The sequence below is a fragment of the Psammomys obesus genome, unplaced genomic scaffold, assembly GCF_907164565.1.
Source record: "Psammomys obesus unplaced genomic scaffold, mPsaObe1.curated_primary_1811, whole genome shotgun sequence".
Taxonomy (NCBI): Eukaryota; Metazoa; Chordata; class Mammalia; order Rodentia; family Muridae; genus Psammomys; species Psammomys obesus.
The window spans coordinates 8,353,407-8,378,927 of record NW_026592710.1 but is presented as its reverse complement, the minus strand read 5'-3'; the positions used below and the strand labels follow the sequence as shown (position 1 = coordinate 8,378,927).

The 25,521-nt window shown below is 53.7% G+C and overlaps 1 protein-coding gene across 2 annotated transcripts in view; it reads left to right on the top strand.

Moving 5' to 3' along the window:
* Nucleotides 1–3,153: 3,153 nt before the first annotated feature.
* Dhrs3 (dehydrogenase/reductase 3) overlaps nt 3,154–25,521 on the top strand; it is a 33,604-nt gene continuing 11,236 nt past the window's right edge. Inside the window, exon 1 of one of the 2 annotated variants that reach the window (XM_055615063.1) lies at nt 3,154–4,387. In XM_055615063.1, coding sequence (XP_055471038.1) covers nt 4,193–4,387 — 195 coding nt within the window. In that variant the 5' untranslated portion in view covers nt 3,154–4,192. The remainder of the gene's footprint in view (nt 4,388–25,521) is intronic. The other variant, XM_055615064.1, reaches the window with a different exon arrangement.

The window sequence follows — 25,521 nt, the reverse complement described above, 5'->3', positions numbered from 1 at the left end:
TTACCTGCTTTCTCTCCATTGATTATCCAGCCTGCTTTTTTACAGCATCCAAGACCACCAGCCGAGGGATGGCACCACCCAAAATGAGCTGGACTCTCCCACATAAATTAGCAATTAAGAAAATGCCCTACAGGTTTGCCCTCAGCCTGATCTTACAACTTCTCAATTAAGGTACCCTCCTCAACAGATGACTCCGGCTTATGTCAAGATGACATAAGAACTAGCTAGCATACACAGCAAGTGCTCTTATCCACTAAAGCATCTCCCCAGTCCCTAGACAGCCTACTTCTAACCCTAAGGCCAGCAGCCTCTTACTGGTGTCTCTAATTGAAAACCAGGAAAGCTGGAAGGCAGCTCCAGCTAGCCCTACAGGGGAGCTGTTCTTTGCACCTCCCTAGCTGTGCCCAACCCCAGAAAGGCTGAGTCATGGAAAAGTTAGTTATGCAGGCGGCTGCTCACCTCTCCCATCAAGCCCACAAAGGCTCCTTTCACGTTGTCAGGAGGGGAATGAAAAAAAAAAAAAGTGTGGGGCCCTCCACCCAAGGCTGGGTGCAACATTTCCCACTTCTCTCTGGAGTTAGACTCTATCTCCATTAAGGAAACGGAATGGGCGGGTACCAAGGGAGAAAAAAAGGGAGGCACATATCCCATACCACAGCTTGCTTCCTGAAGCCAGGCCAGCCTACCGAGTCCTGAGCCCTTAGCTCAATGCTCCCCTACCCCTATCTTCCTGGGAACTGGATTGCTGGGGGATGGCTAGAGACGGTTACAGATCCTCTCCAGAAAGCTGGTGCTGAGGAGGCCTGAGGCTCCCGTGGACACCGGGACCACAAACTCCACATTCTGAAAGTGGGCCGAGTGGAGACAGAGCCACTGCCCATCTCGGACCGCGCCTGGATCTGACCGTCCCTTTTGGAACGGCCTGGCCGCACCCTGTGTGGCCTTCAATGAGTTCCTTAGAGCTGTTGGGCCTAACTTCCTCCTGCTTCGAAAGGGCACGATACCTCTGGTCCATTCGGGAAATTAGGGTGTCTATAGGACACGTGTGAAGGTCCATTGGGGTTCTCAGTATCTTTCTACCTATGACCTCCCATCTGTCCCAAACACATACCCTATTGGACATGCCCTGGTAACTCAGCTGCTCTGAACTGTAGGATAAGCATGCGCCTCTCTTCCAGTGGCTGGATCTCTGGGTGTTAGTGACCTGTTCTACGAAACAGTGAGAGAAGAGGCTGTGATCTTTACAACTCCTTAGCTTTAAAAGGCTCCATTGAGCCTAACAGAGAGAGAAAGGCCTAAGCAAAAAGAGTGTATCTCAGCCCCACCGCGGTGTTGGAAATGCCAGTAGCTTGGAGATGCAGTGCCCCGCGTTGGCCACTAGGCGGCTCCAAGGATAATAGATGAGGGCAGCAGCTGTGCAGTGAGTGCATGGGGTCTCCCTAGTTGGAGGCTTGGGCACAGGCCTTGGCAACAGCTGGGCCCCAGGAGCTTGACTCTTCCTGGATGCCATTTCTCTCCTGTTGTTTAAAAGACCTAGAAGACGGGGAGAAATGCTCACTCATCTAATGGTCTTCATGGCGGGGGAGGGGGGGGCGGGTAACGAAGGCAATGGCCAGCCTTTCCAACAGGCCTTTTAAAAGGAGGAGTGGAGCCTGTGAGGTCTCTTGACTTGCAGTCCTTGGCCAAGCTTGTCCTCCACCTTCTCGTCCTGCCTTCCTTCCAGAGAGGGGTGGGGTAGGAAGAGAAATTAGGTCTGGATTGAATCCCTCCCTCCTGCACTTCCTGGCTGGATAACCTGGGAAATGGGATGACAAAGTCCCCAAAGCGAGGTCAGCCGGAGGGCGGAATGTCAGCGCAGAATGAAGGCTGTCCTTGCAGGAGTGAAGCTCCCCGGCCCCTCTATCCGCTCTGCTCCACCAGAACCTGGGAGTTCTGAGGCCCAGCTTCTCCCCAGAACCACAGTAGTTGGCAAATGAGGAGGTGATCCCCACCCACTCCCCCAATCAGCACTTCTCAAAGGGGCCTGTTCACACCCAGGCGGGGAGCATTAAAAGCACAGTTAGCTCCCAGCACGCCCCGGGCCTGCTGGATCAGTCTTTGGGGCTGAGGCCCAGGACTCCCAGCCCGAGCACGTCTAGGGCTGGAAAGGACTGCCCCGGATTACGGGGCAAACTCCTTGGCTGTCTCTCCCTCTCCCGCCCAGGGATGGGCAGAGGGGGCGGGCAAGTCTCATCAGCACTTTTAACTCGGGCCTGCTTTTCATGACTCACCTCCTAGACTTCCCGCAACAGGCAGCTCTAAATAGCTGGGTCCCACCCTCCCAACAGGGAGACGTTCTTGCAGTGGGGTGGGCAAGAGGTTTTACAAGGTGGGTGCCCAACAGGGCACTGGAGGAGGGGCGCCCAGAGAGAGGGGGCGCTGCGGGAACCGAACAGTGGCGTGGGTTTAAAGACGTGTTGTTTACAGGCTTTTGTTATTAAGGAAATTGCTGTCAGTCAAGGTAATTCTAGCCCAGATAAGCAATAAATCTGCTCCCAGCTAATCTCACGGGAGTTTATTGGCACCTGGGGTTAGAGGTGCCTTTACCCTGGCCCCCTTTCTCCCAAAGCAAAATCCTGCTCCCCAGAGGTCCCTCCACCTCAGCAACGTGGGAGACTTCACGATGGTACCACGTCGGACGTACACGCCGAAGGAGAAAGGGGACCAGGCGATGATGAAGCGTGACTTCCTGGTCCTACCTGGATGCAGGAGGATGACCAAGTGACCTGAAATGAACCCTTGGCGACCCGGTTGCCTCAAGGCCTGCGCGAGCTCCCCCTCGGCTCGCCCGGCGCTAGGGGTTGGGTCACCTGGCCCGGGCTGAGAGGGAGCGAGCTGGTTTGCCGGAGTCGGTTCCGGCGCGTCCGACTTCCAGTGGCGAGCCCTCGGGGACCAGGGCGGCAAGTCCCGGCTTGCAGAACCGAGAAGCCGGTCCCAGGAAAGGGCCGGTCGCTCCGAGAGCGGGTGCGCGCCTAGGCGCGTGCCCCGCCGCGGCGCAGGGGGAGGGGAAGTCGCCGCAGCCACTCAAAGGCATAGTAGGGAAGCCTCCCAACAACTTTAACTGTCAATCAGACTTAATGGGGTATTAAAAAAAAAAAAAAAAAGGAGGGGGCGCCCTTTCGGTCCACGCCGCAGCTGCCCCGCGAACGGACGAATACGGCGGTACAGACCAGGGCGTCCTCTCCACGGGTGCTCCACAGTCGGGCCCCGTCCAAGTTGGAAAGAACAAAAAAGAGAAGGCAATAAATGCTAAAGGGGAGAGAGAGAGGGAGAGGGAGCCGCCACATCGGCGGCAACTCCCAGCCCGGGCTGCAAGGGAGGGAGGAGGGAGCCGGAGAGAGCGGGCGGGCGGGCGCGCGCGAGGGCGAGCTGTGCACGGGAAGAAACTGACACCCGGACCCCCCACTTCTGCCGCACGGTGCTGGCAATCAGATCGCGTTTAAGCAATTTCCTGAGCCCGAGAATAGCAATGAGTCGGGAGACTTTCGCGGACTGAAATTGGGAGCTGCAGTCACTCCCCAGGTTTTGTGTGTGTGGTGTTTTTGTGGGGTTTTTTCCCCCTTTCTTTCTTTCTTTCTTTTCCTAGAGAAAGTTGGAGGGGGGCGCTACAATTGGGAAACAGCTTTTTTGTTTGTTTGTTTTTTAAATCTTGCACTCTGGAACCGCGGACTGTGGCAGTGTGCGAGCTTGTGGTTGGTGCCTTTTTTTTTTTTTTCTTTCCCTCCCCCTGCCTTGCCTAAACTCCTCTGTCCGCCTGTAAACATTACCTGTGAATTTCCCAGCCGAAAAGGCTGTTGGGGCAAGAAACTTGTTAGAACTTCCCAGCCCCCGTCCTCCCCTCCGCCCCTCTCACCGTCCCAATCTTCTGAGACTTTTTTCCCCCTCCTAAGCCGGAGCAGACTTTATCTTTTACTTTTACTTTTTTTTTTTTTTAATCCCCCACTTTTCCTCGACCATTGCTCTGCATCTGGAAAGAGATCAGTTCAAGAGTGGGCCAGGTGGGACGCCTCTCTCTTTCCTTATTTAGTTTATTTATTATTGTTTGGGGTGTTTTCTTTCTTTTTTTAATTCCTGTTTTGCTTAGTCCGGGGAGTTTTGTCCGCCGCCTTTAACCCTCCCCCCCCCCCCCGTGCCCGGCTCTGCCGCGCGGAGGATGGGGTGGAAATGGCTGGGCGCGCTGGTAGTGTTCCCTCTGCAAATGATCTATCTGGTGACCAAAGCGGCCTTGGGACTGGCGTTCCCCCCCAAGCTCCGGGACCTGTCGCGGGAGTCAGTCCTCATCACCGGCGGTGGGAGAGGCATCGGGCGCCACCTCGCTCGGGAGTTCGCAGAGCGTGGCGCCAGAAAGGTACACGGCGTGGGGGCGGGGTGTCACTACCACACCTGGAAGTGGGCGCCCAGGGTGAGGGGGCTGTGGCGCGGGGCGGGGGACGGTGGGGGGTGTCCCACCTGCCGCGGCTGCGGAAAGCAGTGCCCGCCAGCCGAGTCTCGGGCCACCCACCCCGTGCGTCACCTGGGGCTGTTAAACAAGTCGTTTTCAACGTCTGTAAATTTCCCGGGCACCAGAGTGTCTTTTTTGCCAGGCCCCGAGCTGGTCGCCTTTCCCGGGGTTGGTGTCTAGCTGGCTGTTTAACCCCACCCACTCCCGGACTTAGGACACCCACCCGTTCCGCCGCGTGACTCCCTCCCTCTAGGTGCTGAGCCCCCCACCCTCCCCTCCCCGCCGGCACCCTGCTGAGCGCGGGGTGTGCGCGCCCCTGGGTGGAGCTGGAAGCCTCCTGCAAGCTTGCGCTTGTTATTTTGCTTGGCTGCCTAGTCCCAACCTGGAAGGCTTCGCTCTGCAGGGACGTGGGGGCCGGGAGGGGGCCCGGGAATGGAGTCTCTGTTCGGATTCGTAAGGGAGGGGAGCTGACTCTGTTGGTCCAGCCTGGCCGAAAGACTGGGAGGCCCAGGTGTTTAAAATCCTGGAAGAGGACTGTGGGGGGTAACCGGCCGCTGATAAAGAGCCCTTGTCCTCACCTTCAACCCTGATCCTCTGGAGCAGAGGGGATCCTTCCCCCACTGGATGGGGGGGGGGGGCACAGTGGCCCCACCGACCACTGTGTGGGTGGCAGCGGCTCCCCTTGCTCCAGGTATTGGAGACGTGGTGCAGGAGAGTATTGGAGGGAGAGCCAGCTGTCACCCAACTTGCAACTGCAGACCAGGCTGACTCATCCAGAGGCTAGAGCAATCAATGGAGAGGGATTTGAGGCCGGCAGCCGGCCCGCGAAGACGGAGAACAAACCAGGGAATTAGTTTGAAATTTAAACTGTTGCTAGGGAGCGGGGAGAGGGAGGACCAGGCTAGCCAGCTGATCTGATATGGAGCTGCATACCTTGGGGATTAGAGTAAATATGCTTTGTGGAAAGCCAAACCTTCATGTAATTCCAGGTTGCTTTTGTTTTGTTAAATACTGCCCTGAGATTTACAATTCCTTTGGTGGCTGGGACTGAACTTTGGAGTCTGAGCTATCAGCCAAAGCTGATGGCCCGTTAACTCTTCCCTGGCTGGACTGCCCTAGCACAGCTGATGGGGAGGGGGGGGGCGTTCAGCTTTCTGGAGCTCCTGAATCTCCTTGGGTGGTTTGGACAGCTGCTTAACCTTGCCTTTGGAAAGAGAGTTCAGAAGGGTTTTTAAACCCTTGGCTTCACTGAATTAAGGGGAAGTAGGAGTTGTTCTCTTTGGGGGGAAAGGAGCAGGAGGAAGGTGTCTCCGTGGAAGGCTTCCAAAGCTCCTTGTGGAGGGGCACCAAGAAGGCAGAAAAGGGGGCCCTTTCGGAAGGGATACGTGGTGACAGTTGCTTATGCTCGACACTGGTTAGCTGTCTATGTCCCAGTTGTCTGAATCTTCCAGCTGCCCCAGGTCCTGCCGCCCTTTCACTGCCCTTGTGGCAGACTGCAGTAGGCTTATGAGGAAGGCTTTGTCAATCTGGAAAAACTTGACTGACTGTAAACAATCCTAAATTGAAGTCAGAAGAAGGCACTTGGGATGGGGGAAGGGGTTGTTAGTGCAGAGTGGGTCCAGCAGGTTCGTACCCTGGAAGGCACCACCCCACCTACCTTGGAAAGGACAGGCTTTTCCAGGAAACAAGCCCAGGCTGGTGAGAAATGGGCCTTTAATTGGTGACAGGGTCACCCAAAAGAAAATCCAGGGGGCCCTGGGAAACTCCCGGTGCCATTCACTTGGCTGGCAGAATAACCCCCTTTTCCCCCATGGCTCTGTAACCCTAGGAATCATAACTATCCAGAGTGGCGGGAGCCTCTGTCCCCTCTACTCCCCCCCCCAAAGCCTTTCTCCAGCTATCCCCATGGGAATGTGCACTCTTATCCTCTTGGTTGAGTGTGTCTGGGGCCGGTGCATGCAAAACCCCCAGAGCCAGCAGCATTCAGTGCCCCGTGGGCTTGGCCACCAAGGGCTGAGGTTGAGAGTTCGAAGTTGAGTTGGTTGGAGACAGGTGTGAACTGGGCACCGGGGGGTGGCCCAGGAGTATGGGAGGAAGCCAGGAAAGGCCATGGTATGCCTGGTGCAGAGAGGTAGCACCAGCACCAGCCTTGGTGAAAAGGCTGCCGCTAAGAGCATGCTCCCTGCCTGAACTCTGGTGAGATGGAATCCAGGGGAGACTCCCCAAATGGGAAAAAAAAAAAAAAAAAAAAAAAAAAGGAGGCTCAGAGCCTTCTGCAAACAGTTGGCAAGTCCAGGAGGGGGCGGGACAACCCAGTTTCCCATAACGACCTTGAGTTAAGTAGGATTTGCAATATTTGTAGACTGTGGGGAGCCTCAGACTACAAAGCTGACCCAAATAAGGGCTTCCTTTTTTAAAAAGATGTATTTCCTTTGTGTATGTGTATGTGTGTGACTTACACACACAGGTGCTTGTGGAAGCCACAGGAAGTCTGATCCCCTAGAGTGGAGTCAGCCTGATATGGGTGTTCAGAACTGAACTCTGGTCCTCTGAAGGAGTAGCAAATATTCTAAAGCCCTGAGCCATCCCTCCAGCCCTTAACAGTTTGTCTTAAAGGAACACGGATGTGAGGAATTCAAAAGTTCTTTATCAGGAAACAGCTCTTCTTGCCCACAAGACACCAAGATGAACAGAGACAGACCCTAGGGACTTGGGGCGAGGGGACTCTTGTTGCTTCATCCCCTGAGCAAACTTTTTTTTTTTTTTAATTTTCTGTGCCCCCCCCCCCCCGGAATCACTGCTCACAAAACAGTCAGAACTCTGACCCATCCTCTCACATCTGTGTGTTTAGCAAGGTTTTGACAGGAGCTCTTGATGGAAGCAGGAGAAAGATTTATGGAGGGCTTGTTTGGAAGTGTTTGAGTAGCCCATCTTTTGGTCCAGCTAGAGGCAAGCATCCAGACCATGACTGAGGCCTACAGAGGCAAGAGCGCAGGGTCCAGTATCCCCCTGAGGACCCAAGGTCCCATTTCAGGAAGGCAGTATAGGAAGTAGCTTGCTTGGTGTTATGCATTTATAGGCGGTGTGGGTGCGAAGCTGCTGGCCAGGGCCTGGCCTTCAGAACCTTTTGTAAGTTTCGTTCTACCCCCATGCTCCTTTCCCTTCTGTGCCCTCCCTCCCACTTCCAGCGCCTAAGATGGCTCAGGCTCTCCATTCCCCGTGACTAGAGACCCAGTTCATAGCCTGCCAATGGCACCTGGCGGGTAGTGGCAGTGCCCTGGGGTGCTGACGAGGGTGGAGGGCAGGCAGGGATACGCCAAAGGTCCCTGAAGGCTCGCATCACACCTGGATGTTACGGCAAAGGCACAGCTCAGTGTGTGGCAGCTTCCAGGGGCCTCTGTCATAACTTAACCACATACCAGAAAGCTGATGACCGGTAACTTGTGGGGAAGCTGAAGGAGCTGGACCTCAGCCTTTCTTGCTAGCCATCAGATCTCACTGAGCAAAGAAAAGCTTTGGAGGATAGACTGTGTCCCCACTTACAGGAGACTCTACACGCACCTCCAGCCCTGCCAACAGCTGCTAACTTCCTACCAACCATACTTTGTGAGACGGATCTCTATTGCTCTTCCACATAGGAAAGGGGTCTGGTTGTCATGTCCCAGTAGGTCATTCCTAAAGCCCTGTTGCCACCATCAGACTCCTGCACAGTTGATGGGTCCTCCCTTACAACAGAATATTTTCAGGCTGGAGAGATGGCTCAGCACGAAAGAGCATTGGCTGCTCTTCCGAAGAACTTAGGTTCAATTCCCAGCACCACATGGCAACTCACAATGGTCTGAAATTCCAGTTTTAGGGGATCTGATGCCCTCTTCTGGCCCCTGAGAGCATAGCTGCGTGTGGTACACCGACATACATGCAGACAAAACACTGATAAGCATGAACAAATCTCAGAAGGGGGAGTGGTCCCTGACATGGAAGAAGACAGCTCTCCCAGCATGCCCTCAGCAAGACCTTGGAAAGTTAACAGTTTTTCGGGGTGCTACAGGGAAGTATAACCAGGCAAGCTCGTGTTCTCAGCCTTTATCCTCACGTTTAATCTTAATATGCTGTGAGTTTCTAGAAGTGATGCTGACAGCTGCTTGGGTGGTCCTGGCTCCTGGTGATACTTGGACCTGTCAGCCTGGCTGTGATCATCTGTGTGCCTGGTGACACGAACGACTGAGGTCACAAGCATGACTGTGGTTGTTGTACACAACAGTCATCCCACACGTAACGCCGTAGGAGAGGGAGACAGTACATGCGGCTGTGGCAACCTCTGTGGCATGGTAGTACGTGACCGCAGGGCCTTTTTGCATCATTGTTTTGAGTGGCCTTGGTGGCACTCGGAAGCAGGTGCGACTTGTAATTTGTATTCGAGGTGAAGATGCAGTTGGGACCAGGGTCCTTCGCTAGAAGCCAGCTTTGAACCGCTGATGCCCAGTTTCACAACCAGCGTTTCTCTTTCTGGGCCAAATAATCTCAGCCCCACCCAGCTGCCTCCCTCGGGGTCACAGAGAGGTCAGACGGGAGCTGTTAAGTCCTGGGGCCTGGTCTACAGAGGTTTCTGGAGGGGGAGTCTGCTGAGCAGGGCAGGAGTCAACAGGATGCAGGCAGGATGTGGATAAGCCCACTTATTCAAAGCACTGTGTTGGGGTGTATTTAAATACAATGGGTGGGGTGTGCTTGCCAAAGGGTCAGGCCTGCAGGCATCTGGGTTAATTTTAAGCCAGGTTTGGTGACCCAGGCTTATCATTTTGGTACTGGAGAAGTCAGGCTGGCTGATCAGGAACTCAGGACTGGCCTCTGCTAAGTAGAGCTTTTGTTGTTTTGTTTTTTAAAGACGTGTGTGTGTGTGTGTGTGTGTGTGTGTGTGTGTGTGTGTGTGTGTGATTGCATGTACACAAGTGCACTGTCTGTGTGCAGGCGCCTATGGAGGCCACAAGAGGACATCGGATGCCCTGAAGTTAACAACTCTTCGTGAAGTTCCCAGTGTGGGTGCTAGGACCAGAACCCCGGTCCTCTGCAAGAGGCCCCAGTGCTCTTAACTGCCGAGTCATCTCTCTAGTCCCCACAGCAGACTTTCAAACATCTTGGCTTTCAGCCACCCCCCAAAAAGGAGTGGCCATCTGTTGTGGTGCCTCAGAGATGCAGGGCCCCCTGTTAAAGGATTGCTACTGGGTTTTTAAAGCCCAAAGTCTGGGTCCTGGCTGCCCTCGAAAATGAGGCTTGTTCATTCTTTCTCGATACACCAATTAAACAGACAAGACTAGCAAGCAAGCCCATCTTTGGGGTACTAATATAGGATTGGCCTTTTAAGTAAAGGACCAGGGGTTGACATAAGTAAGTCCTGGTCACAAAAAGGGGAGGATCATAACTGTCTTTCTTTAGGTCACAGGGTAAGAGTCCTCACTCCCTCCATGCCGGGAGCCTCACACTAAGAAATGACCTGTGACCTCTAAACCTGCAGGCATGGAGAGGTCACTGTGTAGGTCACCTTGGGAGACTTCTGGAAGGAGGTGAGTGCCAGGGGGAATTCGGTAAAGTCCCACCTCATCCTGGATGGTGACCCCAGGATGGTGACTCTCATCATTGAGTCTCCCTTTAGTGACCTTCTCGTTTTCTACATACTGGTGTCTCCAAGGACCACTTATAGCTGGGGTTAGATGTGGGGTGGGGTAGAAGGTGTTCCATCTTCCCCCACTCCACCCTCTAGGGAATGTTAGTGCCTTCCTTAGTAGTACTATGGACATGGCCACCTCTGTATTGGTCTGCTCTAGTTGCCATGGCAACTGGGCCAAGGTATTTTTCCAATCCAAGATGGGAAAGTGACTGTATCTCTCTGAGCATTGGTTCCCTTGTCTGAGAAAATGAAGGCATAAAGATTCAGTCAAAAACTTATATAAACCTCTAGCTGCTTATGAAAGAAGTGAGTGTCCCATCTTTGGGGCAGTGGAAACCCCATGGGTTCTGTGGTGAGCCCATGGGTTACCATGGCAACTCACTAACTATATACTATGGCTGCTGCTTGACAATCTTGTGCATCAAAATCCCCTAGGAAGGAAGAGGCCCCCCCGGACAGGCTCTGGCTTTTCTTGCTGACGAGGCGTTTTGGGGTTCTGGCACTTCCTGAATGACAGTTGTCTGGATGGACATAGGACCCACACACCCTTGCTATTTGAAAACCAGGGTTTACCTGCTACATGCCAAGGACGCTTTGGTCACACGCTTTTGGCAAGGCCACTTTCTCAAGTCACTTTTCTCACTGTTGTGACGTAAACTGTTTCACAAAAACAATTTAAGGGAGGAAGGCTCTATCTTGGCTCACAGTTTGAAGGCCACAGAGCATCGTGGCAGAAAGTCACAGTGACTGGAGTGTGAGCGGCTGATCACACTCAGGAAGAGTCAGGAAGCAGAGAGGTGAATTCTGGCACTTGGCTCAGTTTCTCCTTTTTATTCAGTCTTGGACCTAGCCTACATTCAGCGTGGGGTCTTTCTCCCTAGTTAGCCTGAGCTAGATAACCCCTGTGCAAACCCAGATGTTTGCCCACTGGGTGATTCTAGATCCTCTCAAACAGACAGTTGTTGTTAACCATGAACCTTCCAACAGGGCTACCACTGTTACCCTCTCCTGCCGACCTGCCTCTAAGAACAGGCGACGTAAAGTCATCCAGCTGTGGGCCAGGGAGATAGCTCCATTGGTAATGAAGACCTGAGCTTATAGCCCCCCAGTACCCACGTAAAAAGCCGAGTGCAGCGGCACACACCTCTAATTCCAGCAGTGGAGAGACAGACCTGCAATCCGGGGCCGCTTCAGTCACCCCCTACCGTTATCAGGCGGCCCCCTCTGCCATGAGGCTGCTCACACTGCCCCTTAGTCACCCTCAGTAGAGACTGCCCTCCGAGGGCTAGCCCAGCAGACCTTATCAGGTCTGCTGACATCCGTAGTGGAAGGGGCTTCTCAGGGTCAAGAGGGAACCCCTCTGTTCTCCAGAATTAGTGGTTCAAAGGGACCAACAGCCACCAAGAGTGGTCCAGCGGTCACCTACGGACCTACTGGGCAAACTTCGCAAAGGTTTAAAAGCCACTGTGCTGCACAAGTGAAGGAAGGCCTTTGCTGGGTCGATGTCTGGGGCCGTTTTTGTGGATGTGCCATTCCTCCCGAAGCCTCAGGCCCTTAAGCAGCCAGTTTCCACTCCCCACCATCCCACTCCCGACCCCCCAGCCCTCAGCCCCATTCTCTTGTAGCTCCTGCACACAGTAGCGCCTACAGCCAGTGACAAGCCACACTGAAGGTCACCATGGGGATGAGGCCAGTATGACCGCAGAGGGAGCCTCACCTCCATGTAGGCAGGTGGCACTGCCAGACACCCACATGGGGCCTTGTCCACCCTGGGCCTCCCCTCCCACAGCCAGCTAGCAAAGACCTAGCAGTCTGTCCTGGCCTGCCACAGCCACTTCCCAATGGAAGTGAGCAGGAGAGTGGGCAGGGGCCTTAGGGACGGCAAGGCTCAGGTTCTGCGTCGTCTGGAGACAGCTCTCCTGGGGTTCGCACCTCCTTGGCTGGCACAATTACTGTCTTGTATCATGTGTGCGTGCATGCGTGTTTAATGAGGCAATTCAGATTTTGAACACAGGAGTCTGAAACACCAAAGTTCACAGGTCAGCTCTTCTGTTTGCTCGCCATGTTGCCCTGGGCAAGTTGCTATACCTCTTTAACGCTCACTTTCCTTCTCTGCCAAATGAGATGAAGTAAGATGTGTGCAGTTCAGAGCACAAGGTGAGTGCTCTGTTCTGTAAATGCCAGCCACTGTGGAGAAGCTATGGGCCATAGTCTCTAAGGCACAGATGGTTTGTGTTCTTTGAACTGTTGCTGATAGGTTGGCGCGAGTTGCTATGCTGTTGACTTTGGCAGGGGCCCACGGACGGTGCTCTTTATCTGAGCTTCCGTGTTCACATTGCCGGTGCTCACAAAGTCAGCGCCTTCAGAATAGCATGCATAGTCTCAAAAAGGGCTCTGGCGGTCAGAAGCCCAGCCCTTCCTTTGTGTGCTTTTTACATTTATTCTCGTTTTTAACTGTGTGGATGTGAAGAAAAGGGTGTGTGCATGTGAGTGCAGGGCTCATGGAGGCAGAAAGAGGGCGTCAGAACCCTGGAGCTGGAGTTACAGGTGATTGCGAGCCTCCTTGTGGGTGCTAAGGACTGAACTCGGGTTCTTTGCACAAGCAGTTTGAGCAGTTTGACTGGGGTACCGTCTCTCCAGCTCTCCTTGCCTGCTTTTAAGGCACCCTGTGACTGTGTGCTAGCTTGAATAATCTAGGACAGTCCATCTGAAAATCAGAGCGTCAGCACGTTCCGTTCCGCAGGGTCTCCACCCCTTTCCCTTGTAAAGTAGCACGCTCATAGTTTTGGGGATCCACGATGACTCCTTGGGGGCTGGTTTCCTGTGAGCCACCCCCCTTTCCCTGTGTAGGCCTTGGTGTTCTCATCTATGAAATGGCCATGCCTACCCAGCCTCTCAGAGACTTCCAGAGAGCTGCCTAATGCTCAGGCTCAGGCCTCGAATCTCACTGTGCCCTGTTACAGAAGCCGTACCCAGAGTCTCTAGGCCTGGAAGAGTTCACAACCACAGCAGGCAGCAAGCAGGACGGTGGCTGTAGGCACACTGGGGAGAGTTCACCTTTGGGGAGCAAAACACAAGTGCAAGTTCACTGTGTCCTGCTGAGCCATGGATGAGGACATGCTGAGATATGCTCATCTTCATAAAGATTCCCCACAGGGCTAGACTGAAGGAAAGGGCATGGTTCTGAGGACACGGGGACCTGGCCAGTCTTGCCCAAGTGTGGAAAGGGGCCAGGCTTCTTTGTCTGCTGCCTACCAGGGGAATTGGAGCAGCTGCCTGCATGGCATCTTGGCGTGATGGCAAGTGGTGCAGGGATGTGGCCTCCATCTTTGGCCCCACTATGAAGAAAAGAAAATACTCCCTTCCTCCTGAGCATGACCTGAGCAGGGTCCAAGTGAGATGTGAGGATGAGGCTGTAGCCGCTGGCAGAAGGAAGCACGTCTGGGAAAGAACAGATGGGAGCTGATGGGATGGCCTGAGCAGAGGTGTCAGAGAAAGGTGATAAAAAGGAAAGGGCTGCACCCCCAAGCTGATAGCTGCAGATGGAGTTTGGACTTGATGGGCAGAGAAACAGGGAGCCCTCGACTTCCTACAGAAGTGTGTGACAACGGTTAAAGGGAGTCTGATCTTGAACAAGCATTGTCTGAGAGTGGAGCAATGGGGTGCCTTCTGTGGAAGGGCCCTTGTGTAGGGCTGGTCCCCAGGAAAAGCCCTGCCCTTCCTGGTGACCCACAACTGCACTCCCACCATCCTGTTCCCTGCAGGATGTGCTGACCCAGCCACTTCCTGCCGTGCTGCAGCACTTCCTGTTGCATTCCCCAGCCCTGCAGGCCTAGGTCCCCACTCTGACAGCCCACCAGCAGTCATCTGGAAGGTGAACTCCAAAGCATGTGGCCTGTGTCCTCTTAGCAGAGGACCTTCAAACACCCTCGAATACCCTCTAAGTACCTTAAAGCTTGCCTCAATAAAGTACTTAGCTTAGTGAGCTAAGTCTCCCTGAGAACCACCAGACCTGGTGTGTTACTGGGCACACCTCAGGATTCACCATGCTGAGGAGGGAAGGGGGAGTGGAGGGGCAAGTTCATCTTTCTAAGCTACAGCTGAATTCTCACCTCTGCAGGAGGTGTCGCCTGCCAGGGCCAGGGCCACCCAACCACTTCCTGGCTGCAGTCTTGATTGGCATGCTTCTAGGGCCCCAGTGTCCATGTCTGAAGTGAATCAGATCCAGCAAGTTACCCAGCAGATCAGGATTGTTGCAAAACCCTGGTGACCCGAGTTCGGTCACCCGGGACCCACGTGAAGTTGGAAGGAGAAAACAAGTCCCACAAAGTTGTACTCTGATCTGCACACACAGCTGCGGGACACACGCCCCCACACATACACCCTGCGCATAGACACGCAGTGATCATAATTCCTTTGAGAAATTAAGACGGAAGGCTCAGCGGTTACGAATGCTTGTCGCTCCTGTAGAGGACTCAGGTTCAGTTCGGAGCACCCACTCGATGGCTCACAGCTGTCCATGATGCCAGTTCCAGGGGCTCTGGTGCCCTCTTCTAGAGCCTCCTGACACCAGACATACACAGTACACACACACACACACACGCGCACGCACGCACGCACGCAGGCAAATACGCCATACACATAAAATAAAGATAAATAGATCTCTTTTTTTTTTTATGTGCATTTAGGTGTTTGGCCTACACACGTCTGTTTTAGGGTGTCAGGACCTCTGGAAATGATTACAGACCGTTGTGAGCCTCCATGTGGGTGCTGGGAGTTGAACCTGGGTCTTCTGGAAGAGCAGCCAGTGCTCTTAATCTCTGAGCCATCTCTCCAGCCCAATAAATAGATCTTAAAGATTATTTTACGTGTAAATGTGCCCTTATTCTCTGAGCCATCTCCCAGCCTGCATCTTAAATGTTGAATGGCGGGTCTGTTTTTCCTGCTACCCAGGACAGGCAGAAGGCTCACAGCTGAGCAATAGCATTGAGTGCTGCTGGCGTGAGTGCTGGTGCGACCAGGCGATCACAGTTGGCCCTCCACTTGGTTTCCTTTTCTCGAGTCTCTGTGATTAAATTCTTCATGGTTGTTAGAGCAAAGGTCTTCGAATTTTGTGGCCGGTCCTAGCGGTAATCAGCAGCTTTATCATTGCTGACAACATGCTGTCATTCATCTCTCGTATGTTCGCCCGGCACCCGGTTTCCCAGAATGCATGAATTCTTTGCGGGGGGGGGGGGGGGGGGGGGGAGGACACCACATGCTAACTATTGTCATTCCATGTAATACCCAGATGTTACAAAGATACTAAAGCTGGACAGTGAGAGGGGAGGGATGTAAGTAAGGGTGAAATCAATTGAAAGAGAAGACTGTGCCGAGCCACATTCCAGGGGTGATCGTTATGGGGGGGTGTCACGGGACTGCGGGACGGCTTGGTGGGTGAGGAGCATGCTGTGCAAACATGAGGACGCTGCATTCAGACACCCTTGGAAAAGCCATCAGTGCTATGGGTACCTGTAACTCCAGTGTTGGGGAAAGGAGGCAGGTAGATCCCAGGATCCTCGTGGCCAGCCAGACTAGCCAGCCCTGCCAACATCCATGTTCAGAAAAGAAGGTGGAGAGCCATAGAAGGCATCCCGATGTCGACCTCTCACCCCTCCCCCAGCCTAACACGCACAGGGATCTAGGGTCACTTCAAGGCTCTCTGCCCCCCCCAAAGCATGAGAGTCAGGACCCACTAAGGAAGTCAGTGTAAGGGTTCCTGAGGCCCACAGAACTGTGTATCCCTAAGGGGCTGAAGCCCCGGCTTCCCATTGTAAAGGATTGAGGGCCAGTGGGGGACAGCATGTGCCCTGGGCTGTCTGTGGCTCCAGGTTGTCCCCAGGCAGGCCCAGCATCTCTGGCTGCTCAGCAGCCTTCCTGCTCCAGGAGCATGTTCGTGCACTTTTGACCTTCCCCAGTTCAAGGAAGCCAGCTACAAATGATGGAGCCCAGAGAGAGAGCCCAGGTGGCTCATCCAGCCACGAAGCAAGTCCACTCCCAAGTAGATTTCCTGCCCCTCCCCACCAAGGAGCTTCCCACCAAAAGGGCAGTATGTCCAAGGAGCTGGAGCCAGGGAGACCTCTGGACTAAACAGTCTGGCTGGGGACAGCAGGCGTCATCAATTTGGCTTGTCGTTATACCTAGAGAATATCATGCCGTCTCCATGAACTTTCCATAAAGTCCAGAGCCACTGCAGACACGGAGAGCCAGAGTAATACTTCCCAACCCGCTGGACAAAGACCAAGAGCTGACCTAAGACCCTGCCCCTGAATTTGGAGGTCCCTTGAGGGTGGTGCATGTCCGGGATCCCCCCTGCAGTCTCTACAGGGGAGGCTGACTTCAGATAGTGGAAGCTGCCAGTCCTGGGGGATGCTCCAAGCAAGCCTTCCAGCTGGGCGGGTGCCTATGGCTGAGGGGGGTGGGAGGGGGTGGCGGACGGTTCACCCAGCGGCCAGCAGACTGGCTGCGTGTTGCAATGTCTGGTGGCTCTTTGCAGCCTCCTGTTGGTGTGTACAGCTGAACCGCCCTCACTGAAGAGCAAGGAGCAAGCGTGTGGCTGGGACAAGCCTGCACGTCTCTAACAGGCTGCGCGGCCTGGGGCTGCTGCTTTCCCGGAGCCCATCCGTTTGCTGCTCTGGGTTCAGCCACCAGTCAGCAGCCCCCAGGACATCAGGAGATTTGTTTACTGCCAGGCGGTCACGGAGGAAGAGCCTGAGGTTGGGGTGGCCTGAGAGCTGTACCCCTTTTCTGTCGTCAGTCCCTGGCCATCTGAGCCCTGTACCGGTCTCCTGTCTCCCCCGTTTCCCTTCTGCACCTGAGACCCCAATCCAGTCCCCTTCTTTCTTCCCACATCTCCTCTATCTCTACTCCAGACCCCACCCAAGCCCCCTATTTTCTCTATAACCACAAGCCTACCCAGGATCCTAACCCCAGCCCCATATTCACCCCTTACTCTGTCCCCACATGTATTCAGGACCCCAACACCAGCTTCCTGCTCCCCACCCCTGCCCCTGTCTTTAGCCAGAACGACCCCCACGCCTCACCCCACCTCTCTCTGCACTTTGGACTCCAGCCTCCGGCCACTACTAAGCTGCTGCATCCATGCTCCTCCGTTCTCCATGCAGCCTGGAACCCTAATCACCCACACCCACCCACCAGTCCCTACCCACTGCAATCCAGACGCCCCCATTCCCCTGTGTCTGCCCCTTCTTCACCAACACCACCCCTGCTCTACCTCACCTGACTTGCAGAAAGACTGCCTGGCACCTCCTGCCAGACCAGCTGTCTGAGTGCTGCGCCTGGCCACTGCCTCCGTCATGTGAGCGCGCTGTCCAGCCTTGCTCCTTCTGCATGGAACGCACAGTGCCAAGGCAGCAGTGTGGTAGCTGTCAGGGACAGGGGCCACTGTGTTGTGGGAAACCGTGTTTACAGCCTAGGTGGTAGCCTGCCTGGCCCTCAGCTTCCCTCCGCTTCGCCAGGGCCATGCTTTCAGAAACTGAAGCAGCCTGGGGGCTTATTTGGTCAAGCTCTTTCTCTTCCCAGATACCCAGACTTAGTAGAGTTCACTTTCTCGGGCACAGGAGCCATGGAGCTCTAGATGGCAGCTTTCTTTTTGAACCTCCTCCTCAGCCCTTTGTAAGCCTGGTTCCTTCCTCTGAGAACCCACAGCCAACCCTGCAAGCCTGCTAAATTCCTCCTTTCCCATCACCCCCTCCCAGACACCTCATCACCTGAGTGTGCCGTACCTCCTAACCAGTCCTACCCCACCTGAATCCTAAATTCCCCTTCCAGGACTCAAAACTTTTCCCAGCATCCAAACCAGACGCTGTCATGTCTCTGCTCATAGTGCTACTACCACACTGTCACACTAAAGTGGAATTCAGCGCCCATGGTGGCTGGTACCGGACGGTCAGCTGTGACACACTGGCCTCCTTCTGGTAGCCCTCACACCATCACGCTAAACGCCTTCCTGCTCAAGGTCTGTGTGTGCACTGGCTGCTCTGTGTGCCTCTTTCCCCGAGACATCTGCCTGGCCTCCCTAACATCCCTCAGGTCTCTGCTGAACTGTTACCTTATTCCAGCAGCCAACTTCCTCCCCCCCGACACACGCACCATCTTTCTCCATCCCTGTAAAGCTTTGTGTTCCTCTTGGGAAGCTTATAGCCACCCATATTTTGCATGGTTATCTGGAGTCTTGTTTAGTTTTGAGGAGACTGTGTGTGTGTGTGTGTGTGTGTGTGTGTGTGTGTGTGTGTGTGTGTGGTGTGCATGCATTCGTGCTGGTATATTTGGATGTGTGCGTGTGTGCCAGGATGTGCACATAGAGGCCCTAGGTTGAATTTGGATGTCTTCCTCAGTCACTCTCCAGGTTATATATTGCAGCGGGGTCCCTCACTGAACCCCAGGTTTCTGTCTGGGCTGTTCTCACTAGCCAGTTTTCTCCCAGGATTCAGTCTCTGCCTCTAATGCTGGAACGTCCGGTGGGCCACCATGTGCCTCTGGAAATCCCAAATCTGGTCTTCATTCTTACCAGGCAAGCACTGTAAGACCCACCAGCCATCTCACCGGTCTATATGGTCATTTGCTCACATGTTTCGTCTTGTCTCCCGCCCCACCCCATACACACGTATGCACATACACACGTATGCATGTGCAGACTGCATACATGAATGGGATAAGTTGTCCCTGCTATAGCCCACCGACTGCAAGTGTGCCTTACAGACAGTTACCACACAGTAAACAGTCCATGAAGGAATGGACAGAGAAACAAAGTTTTGCATTAGCTTGGCTTTGAAGTCCATGTACTGCTTTGAAACTTCACATTGGGGCAACTGGCATGGGTTCCTTGACCTGCCTGGGTTCAAATCCCACTTGGCTAGAAGGTCATATTGCCATTGTGTGACATTCCACACATTCCATCTCCCTACTCCCTCTTCAGCTCCTACCCCAAGATCCCCTGGCCTTCTGCTCCACACAGTCCAACTGGAGGAACCAGGAAGAGCCCCCAGGGCCTCAGCCAGGAACTGTAGCCTGTGCGTCTCCACCTCTGTGGCTTGCCCTTTGCTGTCTGCGGTGGTAACTGATATTGGTGGAAAGAAGCAAGGGCCCTTGTTCTTCCAGCTAAAGAGAGCAGCTGACTCAGAACCAGTGTAAGCATCACACCACAGGTGGGCGGGGGAGGGAAACTCCATTCAGGTCCCTCTTGGTTTTTTGAGCAGGCTGAACACTGCCTCCTGGCAGGTAGCAGTTTTACGGTCTCAAGAGAGATCCATTGTGGAGAGACGGGAACATCCATTTCAAAGAGAAGATGGGACGGGAAATCAGGCGGGGATGGGGGTTGGATCAGGTGTCAATCATTGAGGCTGACTTCCTGAAGGTCTCTTGGGTACATACTGGAGCAGGCACGGGGAGATAGGGCACTCTTCATGGACACAGAAATGCCATACTGAGGTAGGCAGGGCCAGGCTGGGTGATTGTGCTGTCCATACTGATGTGACCCATGTCCCGGGAGAGCTGGCAGATAGCAAACATGGCCATTGCTAAATTGTCCCGAGTGGGTTATGAAAGCCAGTGACAAAGTCCAGCTTAGGTTCAAGGAGGAGCTCTGGCTGTTGTTTGACCTGAAGCAGCAGCAAGGTGGCAGGGGATCAGTTGGGGCCATGGCCACAGTCCGCTTGAGGGGAGAGGATGGGTGGGCCTAGAGTGGCCGGATTCAGAGCCGCTTGGATGACCAAGACACGGATGGGCTGCGTGCAGAGTTAGAACCTATATGGACCCACATGGCATCTTTGGGGAGGGCAGAGGAGGCCCTCTGTATGTGAACAGCGGCGTGATTGGAGAGAGCCAGTGGTGACTGAGCCCACAGGCTCTGTGGCTCTCTGGCCTCAGTGTCACACACTGTGACATCTGTTGAATGGAGATATCAGGACCCACCTGTGGAAGTTGCAAGAGGTGACCCCAAGCTAGGTAACTTAGAACTACAGGTCTTAGCTGATACAGTGGCACAAGCTGAGGTAGGTGGATTGCCAAGTGTAAGGCCTACTTCCCCCATGAAAAATAAACAAAACAGGCAAAAAAACAAAACAAAAAAAAATGTATTCCTTCCGAGCTCAGGGACCCACTCCCTCAATAGATAGCTCTCTTCAACCCTTTCATCTGAGTAAGGACTTCAGACCCACTGGAATCCATGATAATCTCTCCTTGGGGTCCTTTACTGTGTTGTATCTGCAAATAAGGTCAGAGTTGAGAGCATTGGTTGTCAGCACTTGGGTAGAACCACACGAGTCACATATCCTCCCATTCTTCCAGCTCCTGGGCTGTTGTGGGGATTTAATCTAAGGCCCCTAAAATAGGGAAATGCTCAAAGCAAGAGCCCAGGAAGTGGTGGCTGCGGCCTCCTTCGCCCTACCTGCCTTTCCTATGCTGCCACCAATAGGAGCAGATGACTTCTGGGCCCTTTGGTCCAGCCTGCAGGACCTGTGTGGGCATCCTCACAGCAGGCGAGGGTTGGCACCCTGGCCTACTCCATGACCACCCGGCCAGCAGGAGCAGGAGCCATACAAATACAGGACCACAATGCCCCTCCTTCTCCGGGAGGCCATCCAGACAGGCACGTGGGCACCGTAATACCCGGACACTGTCCTCAGTGACACCTGGGTAGTGAACAGGCACACAGGGTCTCTTTGTTCCTGCAAGCCGTCAGCAACCAAAGGCACAGGTTTGAGAATGAGGTAGCCTATGAGAAAATCGTATGGTCCGCCTCTGTGCCTCAGTTTCCTCACGTATCAATGTCTGTGGACACTTTCTAAGCGTTACCAGAGCCTGCTGAGACATGTGTTAGAGCCCCTGGTTGCTATAGTGACACCTTGAAAAGCCCAGACTCCAGGGTAGTGGCACCTGGCCTGGATGAAGTTGCTACCCGGCTCCAGGTTGCAGTCAGGGGCTTGTGGAAGGGCTTTGTCACCTCTGACCTGGGTTTGGCCAAGGGATTCCTGTAATAAATCTAAGGACATTAGTATTATCAAATAAATACTAATATTATTGATATCAACATAGCAGACGAAGGAACAGATACCCCTTCTCATAAAAGATCCTACCTCTCAGGAGATGGCTCCGTCAACAAGGCGCTTAGTCTAGTCTCATAGGGACCTGAGTTTGGATGCCCCGCACCCATGTGAAAAACTAAGCCCACCATTACAGCTCTGTGATCCCAGCCCCAGGGAGATAGAGACAAGAGGCTCTCAGGGGTTTGCTGACCAGGTAGTCTTGCTGAATCGATGAGCTGCTGGTTCTGGGAGAGCCCCTTGTCTCAGGTGGGCATCTTTCTCTGACCTCCACATGCACACAAATTTCACAAGTCCTGTAAAACCAGACCTGTCCCCAGTGGTGCTGGGAGACCCACTGAAGCTCTGTACCCTGCCTGCCCTGGTCACAGTGTGCTGGGTGCAGTAGCCACTCTTCCCTGCCTGTCCCCTGCGAGTGTGGAGCATGTAGCCTTGGGAATGACTCGGCGAAGCAGGCAGCTCAGCAGGCACACAGTCATCACTTTGAATGACTGTCGTTTGGAAAGAAGGGGGATTCTGGTCTGTGCCCAGGGTGACAGGACAATACTGGCAATGGATGAGGAACCACCTAGGGCCTGTCGCTAGGAAAAAGGGTCTCTTATCAGAGCCAGCCGGGGGCTAGAACTTCAGGCCTCTTACTGTTTGAACCAGTCTTTGTAGAGACAAAGGTGATAGAAGCTTAATTAAAGTGGCACAACTGTGGATGCCCTGGCAGGCAGAGAGAAAGAGCGAGGGAGTCACATCCTCCTCCCTCCTACCAGCCCCAGAGGCCCTTCCTAGAACTCCCAGAAATTCCCAGAGTCCAGCTTGAAAACCCAGCCTTCTAGAGAAATCTGCCCAAGGTCCTGCAGCTGCCTCTGCAGACTGGGCAACTTGGACCTTGGTCTCTGCCTGCCTGGCCCGTGGCTGTGACTGAAGGATGTCTCTCATGTCAGGGAAAAGATGAGATAGAGATACCACTACAGCTCTGGAGTTCTGGCCCAGACAAGGCTGTGTCTAGGGGAAACAAGACAGGGTGTAATAGATGGGGGCTTTGGGCCGCCATCATCCTCAACACCTTCAGGGTTGTGGGCCTGGCAAATCTTTCACAGAAAGAGGGCTCTGTGGCTCTTGTGTTCTTGGTGCTAACCCCAGCTGGTTCATGATGAGTCCTCCCTAACCCCCACTCCCCTTCCAAGCAGGCAAACTTCAACTCATGGAGGTTACCTATGGTCTCCAAGTTCAGAATGACAGATCAGAGAGGTTAAGCCAGAGCCAGTTTCTGATGTATTCAAGAGATGGGTTTTCTCTCTTTAGAAATACCTTAGGATGTATTTAGAAATACCTTAGGATATATTTAGAAATACCTTAGGATATATTTAGAAATGCCTTAGGCTTAGCTGGTTGAGTGCTTGCCTAGTGTGCATGAAGCCCTGAGTTTGAGTCCCCAGCACTGCATGAAACCCAACATGCTGACACATGCCTGTAATCCTATCATAGGGATAGTAGAAGCAGGAGGATCAGAAATTCAAGATCATCCTCAGCTCCATACTGGCTGCATAAAGCCCTGACTCAAAAACAAAACAAAACAGATGTGGTGATACTCACGTGTAATCTCAGAATTTAGGAGGAAGAGACAGGACAGTCTGAAGTTCAAGGTTACCCTCAGCCACTTGGAGAGTCCGATGCCAACCTTCCCCTACATGACACCAATCTAAAAGAAGAAACAGAAAATAGACAGGAATGTAAAAGCTGTTTTTGAGACAGGCTGCCCATGAGCTCATGATCCTTCTGCCTCAGCCTCCCACTGTCATATTTCAGACATGTGCCACCATGCCTGACATTTTTATGTTTGGGAGAGTGCTCCATTCCCAGGCCTGTAAGGAAAGCTACCTGGGAGGCCAGTCAGTGTGGAAGTCACCTGCTCAAGGCCTGCCTGGCTACAGAACCAACTCAAGGCCAACCTGGCCAACATTAGATCCTGTCTCAAAATAAAATGTTTGTTTTTTTTTTTTTTTTTTTTTTTTAAAGAGGTGGGGTTGGAGGATTATAGCTCACTGGTAGAATACTTAGCATGTGCTGGGTCCAGAGTTCAGTCCCTCGTCCCACAAAAAACCAAATAAATAGAAAGTACCTCGTCCATGTTTCAGACACCACAGGTACTCCCCGGGGTTGCACCCAGCTCTCTCTTCAGGACCGCCCTAGCTCTCTCTGTATGGTAAGCTGAAACTCCCGTGCTCACTCTAACCCAGCCATGAGGGTGGCTGTTAATAAGCACTCTCCTATAGCCTACCTGCTGAGCTAAATGTGGTGGCAAGCAGCCACACCCCTCCCAAAGCTCCCTCACCCAGTCTGCTGCCCCACCCACTATGCTTGGGGTCTCTGCTAGGCATTTTCCTTCTGCCTGCAAGGCCAGCATTACCAGTCTGCCTCTACGCCATAGGCTCTTGTCACTGGTAGGATGCCCTACCCCACCCCACCCCCACCCGTCTGCCACACACACTGCCAGTCTCCGGGACATCCTAGGAGAGGGAAGGCAAGGCTGAGTAGGAAGGAATACCAGTGCCCTAGAATCAACGGACCTTTCTAAAAAAGCCAGCACCATGTGACTGGCCAGTGCTGGATTCCCAAGATGAGTAAGAGTCCCTGAGGGAACCTGAGCCAAGGCAGAGGGCTTGCAAACGGTCGACATGCTCATTGGTGTGCCAGCTGAAACACAAAACAAGGGCTTGTCTTAGCAGGGAGGGCAGGGTTTTGGGCGTGACCCTGGGCAAGTCGCTGTATCTGTCTGTATTGTGTGGGGAGTAACATACCCACCCACAAGGTGTGAGGATGAAAGAGGGCACGCATGTGCTCTCTTGCCTCGACACAGGGCCTGGCCCGTGACCGAGGGCTCCTTTAATACTAGTTGTGACCGAGTGTTGTAGGAAGGGTGGAAGGGACATCCAGAGAGGCTTTGGAAATGGGGACATTCAGGCTTGGCTCTGCAGGATGAATAGGAGTTTGCAAGGAACAGTAATGGAGAGATAACAAACAGCCACCTTCTCTTTAGGGTGGAGCCCTCAAGAGGTATTGGTGGCAGGCTGAGGCTAAACAGGGGCTGCTGCTGGGCCACAATGAGGAAGTTTGCATTGTGCCTTTTGTTTTGCTTCTGCTCTTATTGGTACCCATATTGCTTCGAGACAGGGTCCTACTGTGTAGCCCAGGTGGGCCTTGAACTGGCCATCCTCCAGCCTTACAGGCATGTATCATTACACCTCGCTTCTGGGTTGTTGTCGATTTTCACATGGGGTCAGGGGAGGGTGACCCACAGCATGCGTGAGGATGTCAGAGGACAACTTGAGTAGTCATTTGTCTCCTTCCCATGTGAGTCCCAGAGACTGACCTCGGGTCATCAAACTTGGTGGCAGTCACCCTTAGCCACCGAGCCATCTCACCAGCCCCTGGTGTAAAAGGTCGAAGTGACCTTGTTCGTTAGAGACTTTTCCCATAAACAGACACGAAGAAGCGAGTGGCAGCCAGGCACTATCCTCCCCCCACAACCCAGGGTCCCTTTCAGCTGCCTGCTTCCTTGACCTGTGTAGGTGCCAAGAGGTAGGCGTGTCTGGGTTATTCCATGCTGTTCCCCTTTTGTTTGCACCCTGAATCCCTGAACCTCTTCCCTGGTTGGAACAGACACACCAGTCTCTTGAGTGACTCCAGAGGGTGATGCTGTGACCTGCCTGCCTTCCTCCCCAGGGAAATGCCAGCAGAGCAAGCCTGGGTGCTGGGTGGCTCCAGCTGAGTCCCCCCTGGGTGGTGGGAGGGCACATCTGAGGCTTTGCTTTGTTTTCAGTACTACTGGGGACTGAACTTAGGAGAGTGACTAGCAGCTGTCACTGGCCACCTGGGCTTGGAGCCACACAGCACTGGTGTTCAAACGCCGGCCATCACTCGGTGTGTGTGGCCTCGGACGAGGTGCTTAGCCTCTCCGAACTGCAGGCTCCTTCCCTATGAACGGTCACGGTTTGGCCAGCTCCTGGGTCCCCGTAGGTACCATTGTTTACTCTGTCCTCTACCCTCAGTTGTGACTGATCTTTCCCTCATCCCTCAACCTTCCTTACTGGGCTCCTGAGGGGGGAACTGTGTCTCGTTTGTTCTCTAAGGTCCCAGCACTGGGCTTAGCCCCCACCCATAGCTGTTCTCTGGCCCTGGCAGGTGGGGGATGAGGTGCAAGGAGGACCTTCCGGGCAGGAATGGATATCGGCAGTGGACGGGTTTGGAGTTGGGTCTTTAATGCTTAGCTTAGCCTGCCATGG